The sequence below is a fragment of the Lipotes vexillifer genome, unplaced genomic scaffold, assembly GCF_000442215.2.
Source record: "Lipotes vexillifer unplaced genomic scaffold, Lipotes_vexillifer_v1.1 scaffold202, whole genome shotgun sequence".
In the NCBI taxonomy this organism is placed as follows: Eukaryota; Metazoa; Chordata; class Mammalia; order Artiodactyla; family Lipotidae; genus Lipotes; species Lipotes vexillifer.
In genome coordinates, this window is record NW_006777228.1 from 2,944,970 (window position 1) to 2,968,389 (window position 23,420).

General features: G+C 34.9%; 1 protein-coding gene across 1 annotated transcript in view; it reads left to right on the forward strand.

Annotated features, from left to right (window-relative positions):
- LOC103083018 (protocadherin-15-like) overlaps nucleotides 1–23,420 on the forward strand; it is a gene marked incomplete at its 3' end in the record, with an annotated part of 186,896 nt that overhangs the window by 88,939 nt on the left and 74,537 nt on the right. Inside the window, exons 4-5 of the mRNA XM_007450826.1 lie at nucleotides 9,309–9,428; nucleotides 21,024–21,134. Of these exons, the coding sequence (XP_007450888.1) occupies nucleotides 9,309–9,428; nucleotides 21,024–21,134 (231 nt within the window). The remainder of the gene's footprint in view (nucleotides 1–9,308; nucleotides 9,429–21,023; nucleotides 21,135–23,420) is intronic.

The following is a 23,420-nucleotide window of genomic DNA, read 5'->3' on the forward strand; positions in this document are numbered from 1 at the left end:
CCGCGGCATGTGGGATCCTCCCGGACCGGGGCACGAACCCGCGTCCCCTGCATCGGCAGGCGGACTCTCAACCACCGCGCCACCAGGGAAGCCCCTATTAGTAGTTTTTAATCTTTTCTTTTTTGGTTTATAACATTATATATTTCATGTGTACAATGTTATATTTTGACTTCTGTATACACTACAGTGTGCTCACCACCTAAAGTTTAGTTTCCATCCATCACCATACTATTTACCCCCTTTACCAATTTTGCCCTATCTCTTATCCCCTTTTTCCTTTGGTAATCATGACTCTCTTTTCTGTATCTAGGTGTTTGTTCTTGTTTGGTTTGCTCATTTAAAATTTTTTTTAATATTTCATAATGTGATTTTTTATATAAGTAAAACATCATTTTTTAAAGAAATATGGTCCATGGTATTGGAAACTTGATAAATATCTTTAACTACTCAAGGAATAAAAATCATGGACCTTTAGAGCCCTTGACATTCACAGAGTTTCTTTAAATAGAGAGTACTAGCATTTAATCTACAGCACACAAAAGCTTCTGAAGAACGAAAGACTAAGCCCTTGTTCCTTTTACTTTTCTCTGTTTTCCTCCTCCAAGGAATTAGGCACATTCTGGGAGGCAGGAGACGGGTAACAGAGAAAAAAGGAGGATATTAAGGGAAGAGAAAAAGAACATAAAAATACATTTTCTACTTTAAGCATGTAAATGGGAATCAATCTCTCACCCGTTTTAAAATATTCATGTATTCAACTGTTTGACAACTTTCAATTTAATAAGTTCTTATTCTCTCTGTATGTATATATCAATACATATGCACACATATATATTCAATTTAAGCTTAATTCAATTTAAGTGTAATTGCTCTTCAGGTTTTAGTAAAGATGACTAGAGCTACTTATCACTCTCTCTAATAATAATCCTTACACTTATCTTAAAGATACTTATCTACATGAATATTTTTAAAATTAAAAAAACAAATTTTTTAATATAGTTGTTTTACAATGTTGTGTTAGTTTCTACTGTACAGCGAAGTGGAGTTCCCTGTGCTATACAGCAGGCTCTTAACAAGTTATCTATTTTTTACATATTAGTGTATATATGTCAATCCCAATCTCCCAGTTCATCGCACCCCCCACCCGCTGCTTCCCCCACTTGGTGTCCATACATTTGTTCTCTACATGTGTGTCTCTATTTCTGCCTTGTAAACCAGTTCATCTGTACCATTTTTCTAGATTCCGCATATATGCATTAATATACGATATTTGTTTTTCTCTTTCTGACTTACTTCACTCTATATGACAGTCTCTAGGTCCATCCACGTTTTTACAAATAACCCAATTTTGTTCCTTTTTATGGCTGAGTAATATTCCATTGTATATATGTGCCACATCTTCTTATCCATTCGTCTGTCAATGGGCATTTAGGTTGCTTCCATGACCTAGCAATTGTAAATGGTGCTTCAATGAACATTGGGGTGCATGTGTCTTTTTGAATTATGGTTTTCTCTGGGTATATGCTCAGTAGTGGGATTGCTGGGTTATATGGTATTTCTACTTTTAGTTTTTTAAGGAACCACCATACTGTTCTCCATAGTGGCTGTATCAATTTACATTCCCACCAACAGTACAGGAGGGTTCCCTTTTCTCCACACTCTATCCAGCATTTATTGTTTGTAGATTTTCTGATGATGCCCATTCTAACTGGTGTGAAGTGATACCTCACTGTAGTTTTGATTTGCATTTCTCTAATAATCAGTTATGTTGAGCAGCTTTCCATGTGCCTCTTGGCCATCTGTACGTCTTCCATGGAGAAATGTTTATTTAGGTCTTCTACCCAGTTTTTTTTTTATTTAACATCTTTATTAGAGTATAATTGCTTTACAATGGTGTGTCAGTTTCTGCTTTATAACAAAGTGAATCAGTTATACATATACATATAGCCCCATATCTCTTCCCTCTTGCATCTCCCTCCCTCCCACCCTCCCTATCCCACCCCTCTAGGTGGTCACAAAGCACCGAGCTGATCTCCCTGTGCTATGCGTTCTGCCCAGTTTTTATTTGGGTTGTTTGTTTTTTTGATACTGAGCTGCATGAGCTGTTTATATATCTTGGAGATTAATCTTTTGTCTGTTGATTGATTTGCAAATATTTTCTCCCATTCTCAGGGTTGTCTTTTTGTCTTGTTTATGGTTTCCTTTCCTGTGCAAAAGGTTTTAAGTTTCACTAGGTCCTATTTGTTTATTTTTGTTTTTATTTCCATTACTCTAGGAGGTGAATCAAAAAAGATCTTGCTGTGATTTATGTCAGAGTGTTCTTCCTGTGTTTTCCTCTAAGAGTTTTATAGTGTCTGGTCTTACATTTGTCTTTAACCCATTTTGAGTTTATTTTTGAGTATGGTGTTAGGGAGTGTTCTAATTTCATTCTTTTACATGTAGCTGTACAGTTTTCCCAGCACCACTTATTGAAGAGGCTGTCTTTTCTCCATTGTATATCCTTGCCTCCTTTGTCATAGATTAGTTGACCATAGGTGAGTGGGTTTATCTCTGGGCTTTCTATCCTGTTCCATTGATCTATATTTCTGTTTTTGTGCCAGTACCATATTGTCTTGATTATCTACATGAATTTATTTTTAAAAATTTATTCAGAGGAAATGATTTTCAATATTAATTATCTAGCTTTCATGAATAAAACAGAGTCAAGGTTTTATACACAGGTGCAAAAGCTATATTATGTTAAAGGGAAAATGAAGAACATATGTAATTCCTTTATTATATTTTTCTTTTTGATTTCAATAAATCACTGCAAGATAATACCCACTGAATGTGAATTCAAGAATGTGTACTATTTGGTACTGATTCTATAAGTTTTAAGATAAACTTCAAATAGACATTTGATTTGGTTTAATGTTTGAATAAAACAAATGTTATATTAATGAGTTAATATAAAACCAACATAATGGTCATAGAAACGGTGATTTGGCCCGTAATAAACTCTCAATCAATAATCACAGGTTCAGAGATAATGTAATGTTGCAATTGTGAGAAAAAGCTGAAGTTCTCAGTAATATGCACCTGTTTACAAATTCATCACTCCATTTCATTTGTTGGACCCCATTGGTTTTTAAATATATTACTATTTCTAAAGCATATTTGTAAGGCAGGGATTACATGCAAGAGAGATTCATTAAATTACTTTTTCAGAGAAGGAGGTTAAAGGCTGAATTATAGCCAAAGCATAAGTGACTTCTAATTTGGAAAGATTATTTTTATGGAAGATGATCTTTAGATTATGCAGTATAATTGAGAAGAGGCTGAAAATAAGTGCAGGGGCAGAAGAAGACAGTAACTAATCATTTTAAAATAGGTGTATTTTCCAGGACAACATAAGTTAGAGTTCAGGAATTTACAATATCTTGTATAGATGACTATGGAATCACTGTAGATAATCTTCAAAGGATCATTGAGTATGATCAAAGAGCCAAAAGATATTATGGCCCCTGTTGCAGTTAAATCAGCAGTTGTTCCATAAAGTGCTACACAGTAGCCATATAGACCTTGATGAGTTAGAAAATGGGAGATGAATCTTTAGCTGTGCAAAATCAAATACTCAATTTTATTTGTTCACTGTTGAGAAACTGGATCAGGAGTGTATTAGTCAACAGAACTGAGAGATACATAGATGATGGATAGATTAGATAGATAGGCTGATTGATTTAGGGATATAGCAAGGGAGATTGATTATAAGGAATTGGATCACAAGATTATGGAGGCTGAGTGGTTCTAAGATTAGCAGTTGTCAAGCTGAAGACCCAGCTGGTATAGTTCTAGTCCAAGACCAAAGTCTGAGAAACAGGAGAATTGATTGTCTAAATTCCAATCTGAGTCCAAGTCTGAAGGCAAGAGAAGGCAGATGTCCTAACTTGAAGACAGTCAGGAACAGAGAGTGAATTCTTCCTTACTAGCTTTTTGTGCTATTCAGGTCTTCAGTGGATTAGATGAGGCCCACCCATGTTTGGGAGGGCAATCTGCTTTACTCAGTCTACCAATTCAAATGTTAATATCATCCAGAAACACCCTCACAGACACACCTAGAATAATATTTAACCAAATATCTGGGCACCTCATGGCCCAGTCAAGTTGATGCATAAAATTAACAATTGCAAGGAGGATGGATTCATGCTGCAAAAATATAGGAGAAAATCATTTATGTTTGTTCTTAAGAGAATAATTGGTGCAAAATGGCTGTCTAGTACACAGTAAGTCAGATTACAATATTTGTAACTGAAAAATCAACATGTATTAGTCCTATATAGACTTATACATAATCTTGCTCCACTAAAGACAATGTTTCTGTTTTGATAATGTCTATGAGTAGATATAGAGCACCCACTACCATTGTTGGTGTTCTGTCATTAAGTGATTATTATATGTAAATCATCATATAGTGAATTCTAGTTCAGCTTATTTAATGTCCATGACCCTTCAGAAGTTGTATCCTTTTTAGAGGGGAGGGGAAAACTAAACACTTGGATTCTTGATGAAGTATGTAAGAAAGTAATATCACACCAATTGCATTTTAAATTATTCCTTTGGGGTGCCTTTTTCTTGAGAAGGTTTTCAAAACTGGATAATATCATCATTTGTATCAATTATTTCCCAGTTCAAGTGGTGTTATTTTAGTTGTGTTTATTATAAAAAATATTTTTTTCTTCTGGACTCTTGTACATTTTCTCTTTAATCATTAAAGCCATTGAAGTCTATTGGAAGGCATTGTTTTAAAATGTGTATAAAATACCATTTTAGATATTCAGAAATTATATATTTTAGCATTTTATTTCTACCAAAATGTCCATTTTCATGTAAATATATTACATGAGACTCCAAGAAATATATAATAGATATAAATGTCAGGAGATTATTACCTATCAATACAAGGACACTGATGCCAGTGGCATTACCCTATCACTAAATATGTACATTTAACACAATGTTATGATTTATGGAGTGCTTTCCAAGATTCATCCTTCTCAATATTTTCTTCAAAATGAACAACATACCATTTCTTTGCTGAATATAAATTTGCCCTAGAGTGACGTCAACATTATGGTAGTGTAAGATGTCCCTTTAAGTCCCCGCTTTGAACAAATAAAAATTAGCATCTATCTATGAACAAAAGTACCTCTGCTGTAGTTGTGGGATCTAACACCATATGCAAAGAGACCTGGAAGTAGTTCTGCCCACCTGTGCATTGGGTAATAGGCAGAGAGACCTTGGTTTGGAATTTGAACTAGCAGAAGCCATTGAACTGGCTGAGCAGTGAAATGGCCCCAACTCCTCTGGGTTGTGGTCTGGGGAAACCTGGGTAATATTGACTTGGGCAGACACCTGTGGATGAAAGAGACTTGGAAAAAGTCCATTCCTCTTGAGGAGAGATTCCAGCCCTCTGTTGGAGCAGCATGTGCGGGGCAGGTGTATTCATACAAGGTTGAAGAAAACCCCAGATGTAAGTGGGACCAAGAAAAATATCTGCAACTCAATGACAATTACAAAAGATTTGAGGAGGTATCTGCTACATCAAATGCGAAAACAGCCAATGCAAATCTCCAAGAAACACAAAGAATCAAAGAAACATGTCATCGCCAAAAGATAACAATTATCCTACAGTAATCGAACTCCAAAACATGGAACTTGGTGATTTACCTGATAAAGAATTCAAAATAACTGTTTTGAGAAAACTAAATGAGCTACAAGAAAGCACAGAAAGACAATTCAGTGAAATTAGGAAAACAAGACATGAACAAAATGAGAAATTTAACAAACAGATAGAAATCATAAAAAAAAGAACCAAACAAATTCTGGAGCTGAATAATTCAGTCAATAAAATGAAAAGTACAATATAGAGCATCTACAGTAGAATAGACCAAACATATTAAATAAAGTGTTTTTAAACAGAAACAACCATAAAACAAGGTTATGTATTGATTTGTTGATGAAAATGTTGTAACCAGAGGCTTGCAGGAACTTAATCCTGTATTCCCCTCAGCAATGTAATAACCTTGAATTCCCCCTAGGAGCCTGGGTTCAGTATTTGTTAATTCAGTGTTCATGGTGTCTTTATAGTACAGAATTACCATGGATGATGAGAATCAACTATATTTATATGAAACTGTGAATACAATACTTCTGTGGAGAAATATTGCAAGTAAGATTAGTCAGGAAAATTTTCTCTTTTTTTAGGTTGGCTCAAGCAACTGTGGCTCACAGGATAATCAGTTAACTGAGAACTGCTCACCTTTTACATTCAGATTTCTCTTATGCATCTTCTTGAAATACTGAATTTTCTGGCTTTATTTTCTTTAACTTATGTGTGCATTTATGCATTTTTCTGTATTTTCCCAGTAGTTGTATAAAATCATTTGTGGAAAAAGACATGAACTAAATAAGTAAGTGACACCCTCAGGCAGGTGCCCAAGCTGATAATCATCGCATGAATAGAATGCCCTTCAGAAAACCAAATTTATATTTCTGAGACTCATTGAAATGTTAAAGGGCACAGAACATGACCATCAGTATGGCAGATGTGCCCTGAAAATTGTAAATAATAATGTATAGCGCAACACAGGTAGAACAAACAACCTGACTGTCCTTTGAAGATTTTCAACCTCCACATAATATTTAGAAATTCAGAAAGCACTAGAGTGCCATGTCTCTGTAATAAGAATAAGTAACAGTGATATGTGTGAATTTATATATGTGATATGTGTATGTGTACATAGATATGTACATATTTTTGTTGTGTACATAGATATGTATATATTTTTGTTGGGTATATATAAATATATATATATATATATAAAGAAAATGAGTGAAATGAGTTGCTGAAATCTATTTATTAAAACCATTTTGCATGCTCTCTCTTTTGCTTGTTTGCATCTGGTATAGGCCATTTCATTGCACCCATTTTCTCTTGCCAGACCTTCCATATTAAAACAAAACGCCTTAACCCTCTTTTTTCTTAGCTATTTCTCTTATATTAGCTTCAAAGATTCCAAACGCTAGCCTATATCTGAACAGGTCCACCATCCGTGTGGTAGATAATGAATAAATGTGTGTAGCTCAATTATGGATCCATTTTAACGTTGCATTTTACATGTGTACGTCTGTGTGTAGATGTTTACTTATTCCAGTAGTGAAAATGAACAATCTGTGCTAAAATGTTTGGCCTAAATGTACAACATTTGTATATATCGAAGGGAGCAAAACTCACTACAAAATGCTGAACTAATAACTTGATATACTATTTGAGTCCTTTGCTGTCAACAGCTAAATACCACATTTTTAAAGTAGGGGCAGAAGTCTATTTTCAAAAATTTTAGATACCTATTGTTCAAGTTTTTTGATTTGTTTCCTTTTGTATTTTGCTTGGTTTTAATTTTTTAATTCAACTCTGTGGCACAGTTATTTACTTTGGCAACAAAGATCTTTAAATACTCTGTTCTATTAGATATCTGGAAACAACTTGTTGCCATTCAATTTTAAATTTTCATTATTTAAAAACCAAGGCACAACTACATAGGAGTGGGTGAATTTTTATAAGAGAGAATGATGTCTTTGGGGACAGGGATTACATTAAAAAATATTAAAATGTTGGCTTGGAAGCCTTTTTGTTAACTAACATTTCCAAAGGTGTGCCCGTGTTCGTATATGTGCTATTAAAACTATCTCCTCTCACTTTATCCTCAGTTCTCTTTGAGCTGCAGAAAGTCAAAGTTTGCCTTTAAAAGCTGCCTGCCAGGAGAGCTGACTTTATAAATATGCTACTTTGTACTCACGGTTCCCCAAAGCATGGGCTCCCCAAAGCACAGTTTTAAAATCACTTCTTTAATCATAATTGTATTATTTTTCTAAATCAGAGGTTGCAAACTCCTGTGGTTGCTGTGCCAAAGGGTGTATGAAAGGGGGGCATTAAATTCATAGTTTAATTCTCTAAAATCTGTTGCTGACTTTAGAACCAAGAGATTTCTTATAAAATTAGAACATTAGAAGATGTAGTAACATTGGCTCCATATTTCATTATGGTAAGAATTTGCTAAGGCTGAGTAGCAGCTACCATTTTAGAGGGGGAAGTGTTCCCCAGTTGCCACCATTCCCATGAGACTTGCTTCACTCTTTTACATTGCCTGATATCCCTGCAGATATCTGGGTCTGTAGCCCCTGAAAATATAAGTAAATGAGATAACTCCTTCTTTTTCTCTGTGAAACTATTTCTCCATTAAGGAATCCCATTTAAAACCTAACAAAACATATCTCAGAATAAAATTTAAAAGTCTGTGTTCTTTAGAGGCACAAAGCTTATGTTTATTGACTAAATTCATTTATTCATTGTGACAGTGTGATGATTAGAGAAGTAAAGTATAAAATATAAGAGTAACGAAAAGGGTGCCATGTTCTGACGTGGGGTAGGGAAATTCTGTCAGGAATGGTTTAGAAGAAGGCAGTACTTAATTAAGTTGAAATGTAACTAATGAGAAGGATCCCAGCTAAAGCTTGAAGACAGGACTCTGGATGTAGGAATACAAAGACCTACAAGTAAGAGAAAACCAACAGTGATTCTCTGTTGGAGATCAATAAGAAATAAAGCTAGATGCTCAGGCCAAATGTGAAATCATGGTCTTATATGCCATTTTATGTTTTGTTGTTGTTTTAATCCAAAATGAAAAGATATTACCATTTCTCCAATTCTGTCACACGATGGCTTTCTACTTAACCGATACTGCAAGCACTAAAGAAAATCCCAGCTTTCTCTCTCCTCTGATAGACGGGATCCATTGTCTCCAACTCTCTCCCTTAAATTTGCCACTTGCATGTAATTACCAACTGGATTTCATTGATCTCTCTGAAATGGTTTTTGATTTTAAAGTAACTAATTCCTTCTTACAGTTTAAATCCTAGTTTGTAGATAACTTAAGGCATCAAGTTTTTTTTAAGGAGGAACAGCAGATGCATTTCTCCATAGGAGCTAAGATGCTAATGATCATAAATTGGTCCAAATGCGCTTCACACTGAATCAGGGCCTTCTATTTCTTTATCCAAAGCAAGGACCATGACATTGGAAATTTCAGACTTTATAGGAACTCATGTGTTTGCAAGTGTTCTTTTGAAATACTTCAGATCTCTGGTTGTGGGCAACTGCCTGCTTTTTCCCTTTGTGTAACAAATGTCTGGTTTTTGTGCCAGAACACTTCTGGTGTGCTGTTGATCAAATGAGAATTAACAGTTTTTCTTTTGTTATTTTTTTTCAGCTCACTCCAGTTGGCACCACAGTATTTACAGGATTTTCAGGAGACAATGGAGCTACAGACATAGATGATGGCCCAAATGGACAGATAGAATATGTTATTCAATATAATCCAGATGATCCGGTATGTAAATATCTACTTGCAATGTGAGTTCACTATAAGGAATAAAATTAATATTTACTTCAGCTGATATTTATTATATTTCTCTATTGCTCAGCTCCTGGAACCACATTAGTAATTATACTATTATTAATAACTATCTCATAATTACATTTTAAAAAATATTTGTGCTATACTTATAAAAGCTACTTTTTGGTGAGTTTTGTAGGTAAAAGTTTAAAATGTATTCTTAGGTATAATATGTCATTTTTATTAAATTTCCATTATGTTAGTGGACTCCTAAGCATTCTAAGTAAATCATTGGACATGATATTACCAATGTGATGCATATGCTTTATGGAACTTGCAAATTAATACCACCACTGCCCCTTCTCCACCAATGAAACCTGAGGCAGAGAAGAGGACAAAGCCTCTAGCAATAGGTTTTTCAGTTTTTGTTTTTTTGCATCAGACAGTGGGGCTTCTACATTGTGCCTTAGGCTGTGAAATTGTTTTTCCCAATGATTTAGTATACGTAACACAAATAAAATAAGAATTGTTTTCTTGAAGCTAGAGCTGGAAGTCCTGCCTGCCATCTTTCCCTTCCTCTTTTCCCAGAGGCAGCTTCTCAGAACACCAAGGGCTCCCCAAAGCACAGTTTTAAATCACTTAAGTGACTTTTTAAATTAATGCTTCTCCTTTAGGTTTAATATTAGGAACATAAAAGTGGTGAAGTTAACATTGTATCTTTGTTTTTAAATTATATATTTCTTAGATAAGCTTTAAACAATTTTAAAAAAAACCTGTTGAACTTGCAGAGACTAAGAGCTCTTAATAAGATCTACCTCACAAATTGATTGTGAGAACTAAGTGAATTGTGAATGCATTTCCTCATCTTACTCTCACAAATCGATTAGTAAGTAGTAGTATCTCTATCACATAGAAGTGAACACAGGTTCATAGGTGATGTGACTTGCCTGGTAACACACACCCACCTCTAAGCTGGAGAGTCAGGACTCGATTTCAGAGTAATATGTGCTCCACTCTTCCTCTGTTGTTGTGCTCTAAGAAAATAGTTGCAGCCCTTGAGTTAAAATTTTCAAAAAAATTTTAAAAACAAAACAAAAGGCCCATGGGTATAGCAGAGTCAAGGGAAGATTTGGGGGGATTTTGTTTTTGTTTTTCCCCTAAAATGTATGCCTCCACATGTTTTTAGACAGAGGTAATGAAACCAAGAGATGGGGAGATGATGAGAATGTGACAGAAAAGGACAATAAGTATGAGGGGTTACACAGAAGTCGAATGGAAAAGATCAAAGAAACAGCAGAAGGGAAAAGGGCAAGAGAAACATTTTTTTTTTAAGTAGAAATAGGCAGCTGACTGTACAGAATATTTCTAAACCATTTCTTTTCTTTACTATTTAGATTTTTTAAATAATTAATTATATGTGTGTGTCATGTTTCTAGCTTATATTTTATGAAGGTCATTTCCTAATCTTTACTCCTCAAGCTGTAAAAATGAAACTCCAAAAAAGTATAGAATGACAAGGCCATGTATTTTAGGGAAATATTTATTACATTGCACTAAAAAAAAAAAAACAAACCTACCCAAGGATTAGATATAGTGGGAGACAGAAATGTATTACTTGAATGTATCTTTTAGAAGTTTTGTGAGGCTGAAATTCCTTGTTAGCTATGCAGTAATTCCTTCTGAATGCTTCCCCCTTTCAGGGATTTCTGGGCTTGGCATGAAATATAGTATGTACCTTTTATTACCTACAGATTGAATAAACCAATCATTCACATGCAGTTTCCAAATTGCAAAAGAAGAAAAAAAATGTACTTTAGCAAGCTAGCGCTACTATGGAATAATGGAAGAAATTCTCTGGGCATGGTTCTAATTCAATGAGGCAAAAGAATAAGACATCATGACGGCACTTAAGTTAGGGTATATTGGAAGAGAAAGCATGAACCAGGTCACATTCTTACAGAGAGAATCCATCTTTAATCAACATAGAGAGTTAATGCAAACCTCAATGCCAGTTTCTTCTCTTATAAAATCTCTGAGAAAGAGCTATCTGATGATTTTTATATTCTTAACTTGTTAACTCTCTAGAAATTCTGCTTATCATTAATAGCATCATAATATTATCCTGCTTATTTCTTAGAGTTAAAACAAACATGTATGTATTACAAATATATGTAACCTGAAAATGTGGCCCCCTCTGGCTTTTGCAACCACAATTAAAAATTTCTTTAAAATTAGTTTCACACTGTATGGTAAATAGTAAAAGGTGTAGATTGGTCTGTTCTACTTAAAAATCTCAGGGTATTTTTTTTTTCCCCAGGGTATTTTTTGTTTTGTTTGTTTTCCATCTGATGCTACGTTATTCATTAGCAGAAATCACAAATTAGTGACCTGGAGTTTCATTCAACTCACAAAATTTTGTTTGGCCACAAATCATTTTAAATAATTTCTGAGCCAAAATCTAAAAATCATGAAACTTCACATTCAAATTTAGTTTTCTCTTCTCTCTTAAGAAATAGATGTATGACAACCCTGGTCCTGATTTCCAATAAGACAACATCAGCTAGGGTTGAATTAATGTTTTCCCATTAAGCAAACTTCTATCACTCAGACAATATATGTGTATCCATTTTTACCCTCATCACTTCACTCATTTACATTATCCAAGTCAACCTTGTGGAAATTTACAAATGTATCCCATTGCGGAGCACAGGCTCCGGATGCGCAGGCTCAGCGGCCATGGCTCACGGGCCTAGCTGCTCCGCGGCATGTGGGATCTTCCCAGACCAGGGCACGAACCCGTGTCCCCTGCATGGGCAGGCAGACTCTCAACCACTGTGCCACCAGGGAAGCCCCAAAGTATGTTTTAATTAATTCTTCCCATCACTTTAAACACTGGGCTCTGGTGTTTCTGATAAGAGAAGACAATTGAAATTTGAATTATGTTTCCAGTATGTAATGTGCCGTTTTTCTTTGACTGTTTTGAAGATTTTTATTTTAATTTTGAGTGCTTGGCAACTTGACCATGGGAGCATGCCAAAGTATAGTTTTCTTTGTAATTGTCTTTTTTTAGGGGTTTTGCTGAACTTTAATCTCTGAATTTGTCTTTCATCAGTTAAAGAAATTATCAGACACTATTGTTCAATATTTTCATGCCATTTCCCTGACTCTTCTCCCTCTGAGACTCCAATTACAGGCATATTAGGCATTTAAATACTGTTCCACAGGTACAGGCTCTGTTCATGTATTTTCAACATATTTTAATCACTTGGTTGCAAGCTGGGTGTTTACTATTGATCTATATTCAAAGTTACAGTGTTCTCTGCCATCTCCATTCTATTCTTAAAACTATCCAATTGTCTTTTTTTATTTATTATTTTTTAAATTTCAGATAGTATAATCTTCAGGTCTAAATTTTCCATATTTTTATAGTTTTTATAGTTTGTAATTTTTCGTGAGTTTCCCATCTTTTCATTTATAGTGAGCATATTGTTTTTACATCTCTAAACATAGGCATTGTTATAATAGCTGCTTTAAAAATCCTTGTCTGCCTGTCTAACTTTGGTCTTCCATTGATTTTCTCTCTTCTTGAGAAGGGATCACATTTTCTTGTTCATTATATGTCAAATTGTTCTGGACTCTATCCTGGATACTGTGAATGTTGTATTGTGGAGAGACTCAGAGTTCACAGGTGTTATTTGTGGGAAAATTTAGTTCAGTGGGTTTTAGTCAGCCATATAGAAACAGAACACTTTAAACCCAGTGAGTTTCTTTTTTCAATATACCTTTAGAAGACTAGTACTCTTACTCATTTTTGCTTCTGAACCACATTTAGGGCTTTCCTAAATATTAGGCAATAGCAGCAATGATAGAAGTATTTCAAAGTTTTAACAGCAAAAAAAGAACATACATTTATTTATTCCATGATTGTGGATCAACAGTGATAAATTGTCAGCTAGTTTGCCACCAGCACTATTTTGTAACTGGAAACACTGACATTTCAAATCAACTTCAGAATGGTTTCATTTATCTCTCTCCGTTAAGAAAGAGGATAACTCTTTCCAACAAAAGAACATAAGTGAGGATACCCTCATATTAATGTGTTCCTAAATATCAGAGAAGTAAAAATATAATATCACTTAAAATTATTGACTCATCAAATGTAGTAGATACCAATTACCAGTACTATTTGTCACCACCAATCCTTTAGAAAAGGCTTGGTAATTAGCATAATGTATTAGTTATCTACTGTTGGATGACAAACTTAGTGGTTTAAAACAACACACTTTCATTTTGTTTAGTTTCTGTGGCTTAAGAGTCTGAACACAGCTAAGCTGAACTGCTTAGGTTCTCATGTGGTTACAATCTACATGTTGCCCAGATTAGTTCTCATTGGAGGTTTGAGTAAGGAAGAATCCCCTACCAAGTAAACTCAGACTGCTGTTAGAATTAATTCCTTTATTGCTGTAGGACAGAGGGCCTTGGCCTCTTGTTATATGTTGGCTGGAGGCTGCTCTCGACTCTTAGAAACCACCCTTAGTTCCTTGACCGCTTACTTCCTTAAACCTGCAAGGAGAGTATCTAGAGCTAGTCTGCAGGATGTAGTCTTATATGACATAAGGCAATCACAAGAGTGACAGTTTATCACCTGTGCCATATCCTATTGGTTAGAAGGAAGTCAGCGGTCCTTCCCACGCTCAAGGGGAGGGGATTACACAAAGGTATGAGTTGCTTGTCAGCAAGTGGGGATAGAGAGGGCTCCCTTAAGAATCTGTCATACCTACTATAATGTTCAGCATTATTATCATCATTTTGAATGTCGTATACTGATCTACTTTGGAAAAGCACTTTTGAGTCTTTTTGTTTAAGTTTGTGGAAAAAAAAAATAGAGGAAATGAAGGTTCTATTCTGGTTCTAATAGAGGATAAATTGAAAATAATCATTTGCATTATTAGGATCCTTTTTACCATACCTGTATTTCCTTTATGATGTAGATGAACAATTTTACTAGGAGATATGGAATAAATAAGAATCAGACATTTTTACTATCCAAAATAAAATTAAAAAAATTAAATTGCCAAATGTTGTAAGCTCTTCACTGAAACAAAGCACTTTTATTTAACCTATTAACAAAATCAGAAGAGTTTAAATTGCACTTTTTTTTTGCCATTGTTTTTATTGAATTTTATCTAGAATAAAGAAAAGAAGTTTGGGGATGAAGAACTGCTTAACTGATTAACCAAATTTAAAGTGAAAGCATTTGTGTTATTTTTCAAAACTTTCTGGCTCGTCCTCTTTTTGGAGACATGCCAGAAGTGAACTTTTTTGTGTTGGAGAAAATTACTTGCTCTGGCTAATGAGATATGGGCCCAAAGAATCAAATACAAGTCACCATTTCCCCTCCCACTGCTGCAGTGATTGGAGAAAAACATGTTGAGGTGAAACGTGCATTAGCCCGAGTCCCTGAATGAAAACATAAACAGAGCCCACTTGCTGACATGTGTTAGTGTAGATATGTAGAATGGGTAAGAAATAAAAAATTCTAATGTTAAAAAATTCTATTAATTTGGGGGTTTTATTCTTGCATCATATCCTATCCTTTCTCGTCTGATATTTTCAGATGAAAATAATTTAGTAAATACCTCATTATTGGTGCCTGCTAGAGAGCGAACTAAGAGGATTTGTACTATGCTCATCACAGTTACAGTAAAATACTATTTTTTTGTGCCTTCATGGTAATAAAAATTAAGGCCATCTGTAATACACTGAACTAATTATATTTTAAAACATGAAAAGAATAGAAAAGAAAAGAAAGGAAAAAGAAAGATTCAGGGAAAAAAAGAGGAGAATAATTTGTCACGTATTGTGTGGAATTTTTCATTTTGGGGAGTTTATCTTATTTGGAAAAAGGAAATTATTAATATAATAGGTATCATTTGGATATTTTATTTTTTAATTTATTTAACACCTTTATTGGAGTATAAATGCTTTACAATGTTGTGTTAGTTTCTGCTTTATAACAAAGTGAATCAGTTATACATATACATATATCCCCATATCTCTTCCCTCTTGTGTCTCCCTCCCTCCCTTCCCATCTCACCTTGTGTTAGTTCTGCTTTATAACAAAGTGAATCAGTTATACATATACATATATCCCCATATCTCTTCCCTCTTGTGTCTCCCTCCCTCCCTTCCCATCTCACCCCTCTAGGTGGTCACAAAGCATGAGCTTTGTGAACACTTGTGTTTAATTAGGTCATTGCCTAAAGTCCTTCGTTGTGTAAAACTTTGAACCCAGGTTGTTTAACTGTGAGTCTGTGACATTTTAAATTTACAATATATGTACTTTTGAAGCCAAAGAGAAACTTCTAAATACAATTTCCTACGAAATTGGTTAGAAGAAGGTGACATGAACTGCATTGTAATCTTTCCTTTACCCCTAAATGTGCATATACATATTTGTGTGTGTTTATGTGGCAGGGAGGAATGAGTGTGTATGGAGTAGAGAAACAGTTATCAGAGTGTTGGTATTCTACTAGGAGCAAGCTAATGTTGCTGCTCAAATCATAGTCCCTTTTGAGTAGACAAGGGCTACGTAATCTTACTTAATCCTCCACTTTTCACTTCAGGTAATTCAGATTAGGGGAGTCACACCAAACTATGGATGGGTCAGCAGCTAATGGCATGGTGGCCTGATTAATCCATGACAAGCTTAAGACCAAATAGAGACTGATTAGGACACAGAGTTGGTGCTGTTTATTCAAACTAAGAGATAAAGTCACAGTCCTGTTCAACATGAACAAATGGGGAAAGTCTGAAGAGAGAGAGAAATTAGAGGTGATGAAGGAAGAGAGAGAGGGGAGAGAGAGATTCCAAAAAAATGTAGAAAAACAATAATAAGAGAACTTAACAGCCTCTGAGAGACTGAGAAATGTTTTCCTTGTTACCTAAGTTCCCACCACTTCTCAGTTGCAGGCCCAGTAAAGCATATTTGTACCTTGGTTCTGTCATTAGATAACCAGGAAATAGATATACATGTATATGTGTATGTGTGTGTCTGTGTGTGTGCAGGTCTCAAAAATAAATCTCTCTTCTTTTGAACTGAATTTCTAGTCCTTACAGTTGAATGGATAATATCAAAAACAGTATTTGTAAATATAGCATAGGTATGAGAAGCCAAACAGAATCTTTTCTGCTTATTAGAAAATGATGAATTACCAGAGTTCTCAGCTGAGAACAAATAACACTAAGTACCTCATATTCCATTTCTAGATCATCTCCAACTGTGGAGCCCAACACCTCCTTACAGGACTAGCAGAGAGGTGTCATTTTATCTACGTTGGTACTAATTCAGCGTCCCACAGGTTAATAAAGAGGGCTATGGGGGGATGGAATCAACTCTGGAGAAACACGGAATTGTTAGTGTCAACATTCCATCTCCCTTCTTTGCTTAAGTCAGTGTGAGTGTGTGTGTGAAGGGAAGGCATTACACATGCCTCCTACACTTTTTCTCATCCTTCCAACAGTGATAAAATCCTTTAAACTGCCCTATGTCCTCATTTACTAAATGGAGAATTGCCCCTTGTCTGACAGTTACTGAGACACCAAACTGCCAGGGAGTTGTGAGTGGACCTTTCCTGATGGAGAGCAGAGGTTTGGGGCCTGTGGGTATTAAGAGGCTTAGTCATTATTGGAATGACCTGATTAACACTGGGCAGGTAGAGGTCACCCAAAGAAACAAGTGCTAGTTCGTGCTTTACAGAGCAGTGTCCAAAATTAACAGAAAGAGGGTCAGGACCTTATTTCCAGAAAATGTAGGTTGTTTAAGAAAAAGGATATGACTGTGTTCCTATACCCCTCTCCTTTGTTGATGAACCAAATCTCTAAGGATGAGAGGAGAGGAAAATAAATGGTAGAGGAAGGGAGAGTGCAGACTCTACCTCCCTTTCCACCTCAAACAGTTCTTTGACAAGAGTATAATACTGAGATACTCTTGATAAACTGATACACACGCACACTCACACACACATATATCTATATCAGAGTTATGGGATCCTTCTGACATATTATTTATTATTAAAGGAATCAGATTGAATTAGAAAAGCACAATTTTAGTAATTACTAAAATCGCAAAATATTAAATGCTCAACATGTTATTACCTTTGAGAGTCTTCACTCAAATTATATTTAAAAGTTCATCCCAATCTAACATCAAGTCAATTTGTTAACCTAACACAACTAGCTCCCAAATAAAGAAAAATGAAATAATTATCCATCTTAAAAATATATTATAGGAGCTTATTATTGAGTTGAGATCACAAGCAAATGCCAAAACTCTTATATGCTTAACTTGGTCCTTTCTATCTTCTAGTCTAGTGTTTCTCAAAGTAAAACTTAAACTTTCTACATGAGAATCACCCAAGAGTTTTGTTAGAAATATAGACTTCTGAGAATTTCTGGAATTTGGAGGAATAGACTTGGAATCTGCAATCTAAGTGATACATTTCTATGATCCTTATATACTCTAAACTTTGAAAATCATTGTCACATTGCCTTATCATATAATAATTTTAAAAAACAACTATATTTTCATACTAAATTTTGCTCTTTTTTTCCTCCTTAGGTAGATCTTTAGAAATAGCATTACAGCAGGGCATTTACTTTGAGTTGATCTAATCCAATATTCTTTTTGCTAGAGGAAAAATAAAGAGCACCCTAAACATTTATCCACATTTTGTTTCTAATTTTTCTCATGATTATTATTCTGTTTTTTCAAGACAGAATGGATACTTTATAAATACTTGTTTCATTAATAAATTAGTTAATTTTAACACAAAGGCTTTTCATATGCAATAATTTATAAACAACATTGATCATAAAGCAGATATTCTCCTTATGTTTCTTGGAACATAAGTATTTATGAAACTCCTAGCAAAATTAAAATCTCAGATATCTATAAAAGATGGACTTAGCTAATAAGAATTAGATTTAATTTAAAAATGTTCTTAAGAACAATATAATCCTTAATTACTTACTACAATGCTTGTAATAATTCTACAAATATCCAGTGAAAATTATCAACTAAAATAGGATAACAAACATCTATTACGTTACTTGGTTAGAAACATAAATGTAAGTATTTCCACATCATAGACTGAGATCCTTGAGAAATCTGTGAGGGAAAGCAGAAAATACACAAATAACAAATGCTGTTTGGAAAAAATAATGTAACATAAGAGCAAAGATTTAATCCTAAATTGGATGACAAAGAAGATTTTACCGAATAAGATTTGCAGGATTTATAATCCAGAGAAATGAGGGATAGAATGTTTAGGCAGGAGAAAATTAAAAGCAAATGTCACCTGCAAAGAGTCATGGCATAAATGGAAAAGAGAGGGGACTACGTGATGAGGACACATAGGCGGGAGATAATCATGTATCAAAGTGCTTTCAGCTGCAAATAATAGAAAACTGAATTTAAAGTGACTTTGCCAACAAAGTCATGTATTATCTCTTGTAACAGGCTGTTCAGAGAAGGGGAGGTATCAGGATTTGTTAAGCAACTCAGAGATATCACAGAGCCAGCTTCTTTCCATTTCCTCCTCTTCCATTTCCATTTTGAGCATTTTGTTTACTTCTAGATTAACTGTTTCAATAGTTCCAAAATGGCTGCTGATGGTTCCAGGTTTTACATCCTTATAGAAGCATCTGTAAGCAGAGAAGGGAACACTTTTTTTCTTGTCTCTCTCTCTCTCTTTACAATTAAGAAAAACTCTTCAGATTATTTAGAATTAGATCTCACGTACATTTCCAAAACAATCACTGGCAAAGAGTGTGGATTTTCCGTGGTAGGATTAGATTTGTCAAAACTCACCCCACTTAGGGTCATAGCCTCCCCTAAAGCACAAAGCCACCAGTTATCTGAACTCATTTGGAGTTCTGACTCCAAGGATGAGGTGGCGTTTCGGTAAGCAACCCACCATATATTTCATAAACACGCTAGAATTGATATATGTCTCTACGGTTATTGAGTCTTTGAAAGTTAACAACCCTATAACAACACACTGAGTTGTGTTTTACAGTGTATGTGGCAATTATTAACTAAAGTATTCCCCATAACTAACTTAGATATTTAGATTAAACAATTTTTACTCTCCCTGGCATAGTTTAGAGTCCTGCAGTGTTTAAATAGGCAAAAATTTAGGGAAAATGTCAAATGCCTGATTTTAATTGTAAATATCTTTTATGGCACATTTTCCATATTTATGTTTTAAAATGTTACTTTTTAAATGACTGAATCCAAGAAAGACCTGCAAAGCCAATTGCATGAACACAGAATAAATCATTAAAAAGTATCTATCAATTGTATACTCTGTATGTGTGTACAAGAAAGAGAGGGGGTCACGGAAGGAGGGAGAAAAAGATGGAGAGGGAGAGATCACAACTCTAGATATTGAAGGTTAACTTGCCCACATTCCCCCAAATGAACTTGAGATAGAAGATTTGAGTCAGCTGTTGTCTCATTACCGCTGTTTCTAAGTAACTCCCCTTGTGTCAGCTGAGTGTATAAACACAGACACACACAGACAGGCATGCACACACTTTCTTCCTTCCCTTCCCCTCTTCTGCTTTCTTCCTCCTGCTTTGCCTCTCCCCCTCCCTCTCCCCCACCTCCTCCTCCTTTTTCTGAAGAATCTAAGTATTTCATCTGCTGCCCACAATCACATGCACGCCTACTACACAAAACAATCAACCAAAAAAGTTCCAATACTAAAAGTAAAACTGACTTGTCATAATTTAGAGACTATCAGTCTTCAAAATGGCACTAAAACACAAAAGTGATATAAGGTCTTTTTAAGGCTGAGAGACAGATCTTATAAATTATATTCCCTTGAGGAATGACTATACTGTCTTACAGTGAGGGCTGCTTATGCCAAAGCAGTATTGCTGGAAGGCACTTTGGAAGTTGCCCTTATAACCTGCATGTTGCCAAGAAGAAACTCAACCCCTGTGAGGATAGGAGACTTAACTAATGAATAGCAGTTTTGAGGCTTGGAAAAACAAACAAAACAAAACAAACAAACAAACAAAAAACAACCTACAGCACATTCTTTTTCACAAAAACACAGTTTCAAGTTAATAGTTGTATTTAATACAGTACTTGAAAATACTGAGAATACAGAATGGGCACCAATGTCGAAAAGGGATATTATGTAGAAATCACAAATTGCAATCTTTGAACTCTTTGGTGATTAAACAAAAATTGTGAAAAGATAATATGGTAATAGGAAAGATTTTTCAGATATCTGGGCTTAGAAGTATCCCAGGGCTGTTGATGGGTAACCCTAATAATATATGAAAAACTTACAAGAAGTAAGTTTCCTGGTTATCATTATCAAAAGTGAGACCTATTGATCAGAATGACAAGTTTTTGGAAATAAGAATATTAAATCTGAAGCTTACACTCACATCCTGTTTTCAGATGGTGAACATGTTGTCTATAACTTTCAACGGGACTAAACTGAAATATAAGGTTGTCTAATTCATCTTATGTTCAGATGATCTCAAATGTGTATCTTTACCTATTTGCAGACCTCCAGTGACACCTTTGAAATCCCCCTTATGTTGACCGGAAATGTAGTGTTAAGGAAGAGGCTCAACTACGAAGACAAGACTCGCTACTTTGTCATCATCCAAGCTAATGTGAGTGTTTAATTTCTCTTACTTTCCTCTTCTGAATTTATGAAGTACAGAACTTGCCCAGAATGTATGCGCTCACTGTGATTTGCAGCCTCAACAGGGTAGCCCTGTGCTCAGTGTAATTTGTATATTATAGTCTTCTGAATAGGAAATGGGATGGAATGGGGTAGGAAGATTATTCCCATTCACTGTATTCTTCACTCTTTGAATCACTCATACACTTCAATAGTTTATTTTTAGCTCACACTGAAGTATTTCTCAACGCATGATCCACCGAATGACTGCAGCAGAATCACCTTGGGAGTGTATAAAAAATGCAGATTCCTGGACACAACCTCATACCCTCTGAATAAAAATTTCAGAAGGTAGAAGTGAAATACCTGCATTTTTTATTAGCTCCCCAGGGGACTTCAAAGTACACTAAAGGTAGAGAACTGTTGAATCATTTATTGAATCATTTATCTTTTATTGAGTAGTTGCTCACTACATCTAAGCTACTATGATCATAACCCACATATATGGACCGCAGTAACAGAAAACCTGAAAAACAATTGCTTGTATAACATTATTATTATTATTGTCATTACCATTATTATTTTAATAAAATTCTTAGATTTATGTGGTTCAAGAGTTGCTTTGACAGTTCAAGTATATCACCAAAGACTCAGGTTCCTTCTGTCCTTAAAATCTGTCTTTTCCTGAAATTTGGTTGTTTTTACAATGCCTTATCTCCCATTTGCAGTTGTGATGCTTATGGCTCTGGTGCTAGTGAATACCAGCACCGTAAGCATCACGACTGCAATTCAAGTCTGAGTATAAGGGTGGTAAAACTAGGACTTCTTATGTTCATTGATTCTGTCTGCTTTTATCTGAGAAGAAGCTCCTTCCCACCCAGCTTCCCCACACAGAACAGGAATATGAGTCAGCATAGCAGACGGTAAAGTTAAGGAAGTCTGTAGGTGGTAAAGGGGAATGAGACAATCATCTCTGGATGACAAGCAAGTATGGTTTGTCTCCTGGGGCTGGGCATATTGAAAAAATAATAATAATTTGTTAGGAAGGAGGAGAATTGGGCTAGTATTTTAGTAAAAACAAATCTAACAGGGCTGGCGACAGATAGCATCTGACATTGAAAAAATTCCTATAATAAGTGGTAGGGCCATGTTCTGAAAAGGTAGTTAGACTCTGAAGCCAGCCTGTACCTTTAATAACCCCTAAGCATTGTAATCATATTTTTATAGCTGAACAGAAAGACAAGAGGGAGTGGCAAAAGGAAATATCCTCCATCAGCTGTTCTGAACAAGTTTATATGCAAGAAAGTGTCACTAAGTGGCCATGTTTTGTCTTTTTTAGAGATATTTCAGCAGAAAGGGCATGCATGTTTACATATATAGTATATGTGTGTGGGTAGATATAGATAGAAATCTAGTTTTTTGAAGACAGATTTCTAGACTTTCATTCAAAATACTTGTTTTGTTTCTTTTTTTCCATTTCAATGTGGGTTGTCTTAGGGCTCAGTAGCAGAGACTAGAGTAGAAACTATGGATGTAGGAAATAGTAAAACCTCTTAAAGAGGGCCCCTCATAATTCCTCAAAAACACTGAACCCCTTTTTTTCCTATGTAAATGAAAATGTGGAGAAAAGGTACAATTTTCCTTTCTGACTCAAAATCTCTAATAAAATTTACAGAAAAGTCAGATTGCTATGGAATGTATTTGAAAGCTAATTTTTATTGTGCTATTTAAAATGAGGTTTTTTTTTTAAAGAAATATAAAATAAAATAAATCTTCTGACTTGCCATCTACTTTAAACTATTTATAAAGACATCTGGGACAATTCAAATCCAATTTGCTAGACTACTCATAACTGGGGAAAGATTGATAAGATTTTAGCATTTCAAGGATAAAATTATGAAATAACAGGATATACATGGATCCTCGAAAGGAAGGAATGGAATTGGTGAGAAATTGAATGAAGACTTGAATTTATCTGTAATAGTAATTTTTATACAAATGTAAATTATGCGATACAAAATGTGAATGCTAAGTATAGGAAGTTATAAGATTTTTAGTGTTTTTAAAAGTTTTCAGATTATATCCTTTTAAAAGTTATATAATATACTAGAATAAGGATATGTCACAATTTATTCAACTATACTTAAGGTTTTTTTGTTTATTTTTGGGTTTTGGCACAGAACTGATAGCTAATCTCATGATTCTCCTGAGAGGCAGGGAGTATAGTATAGTGGTAAAAGCATGAATTCTAGAACCATATTGCCCATATTCAAAT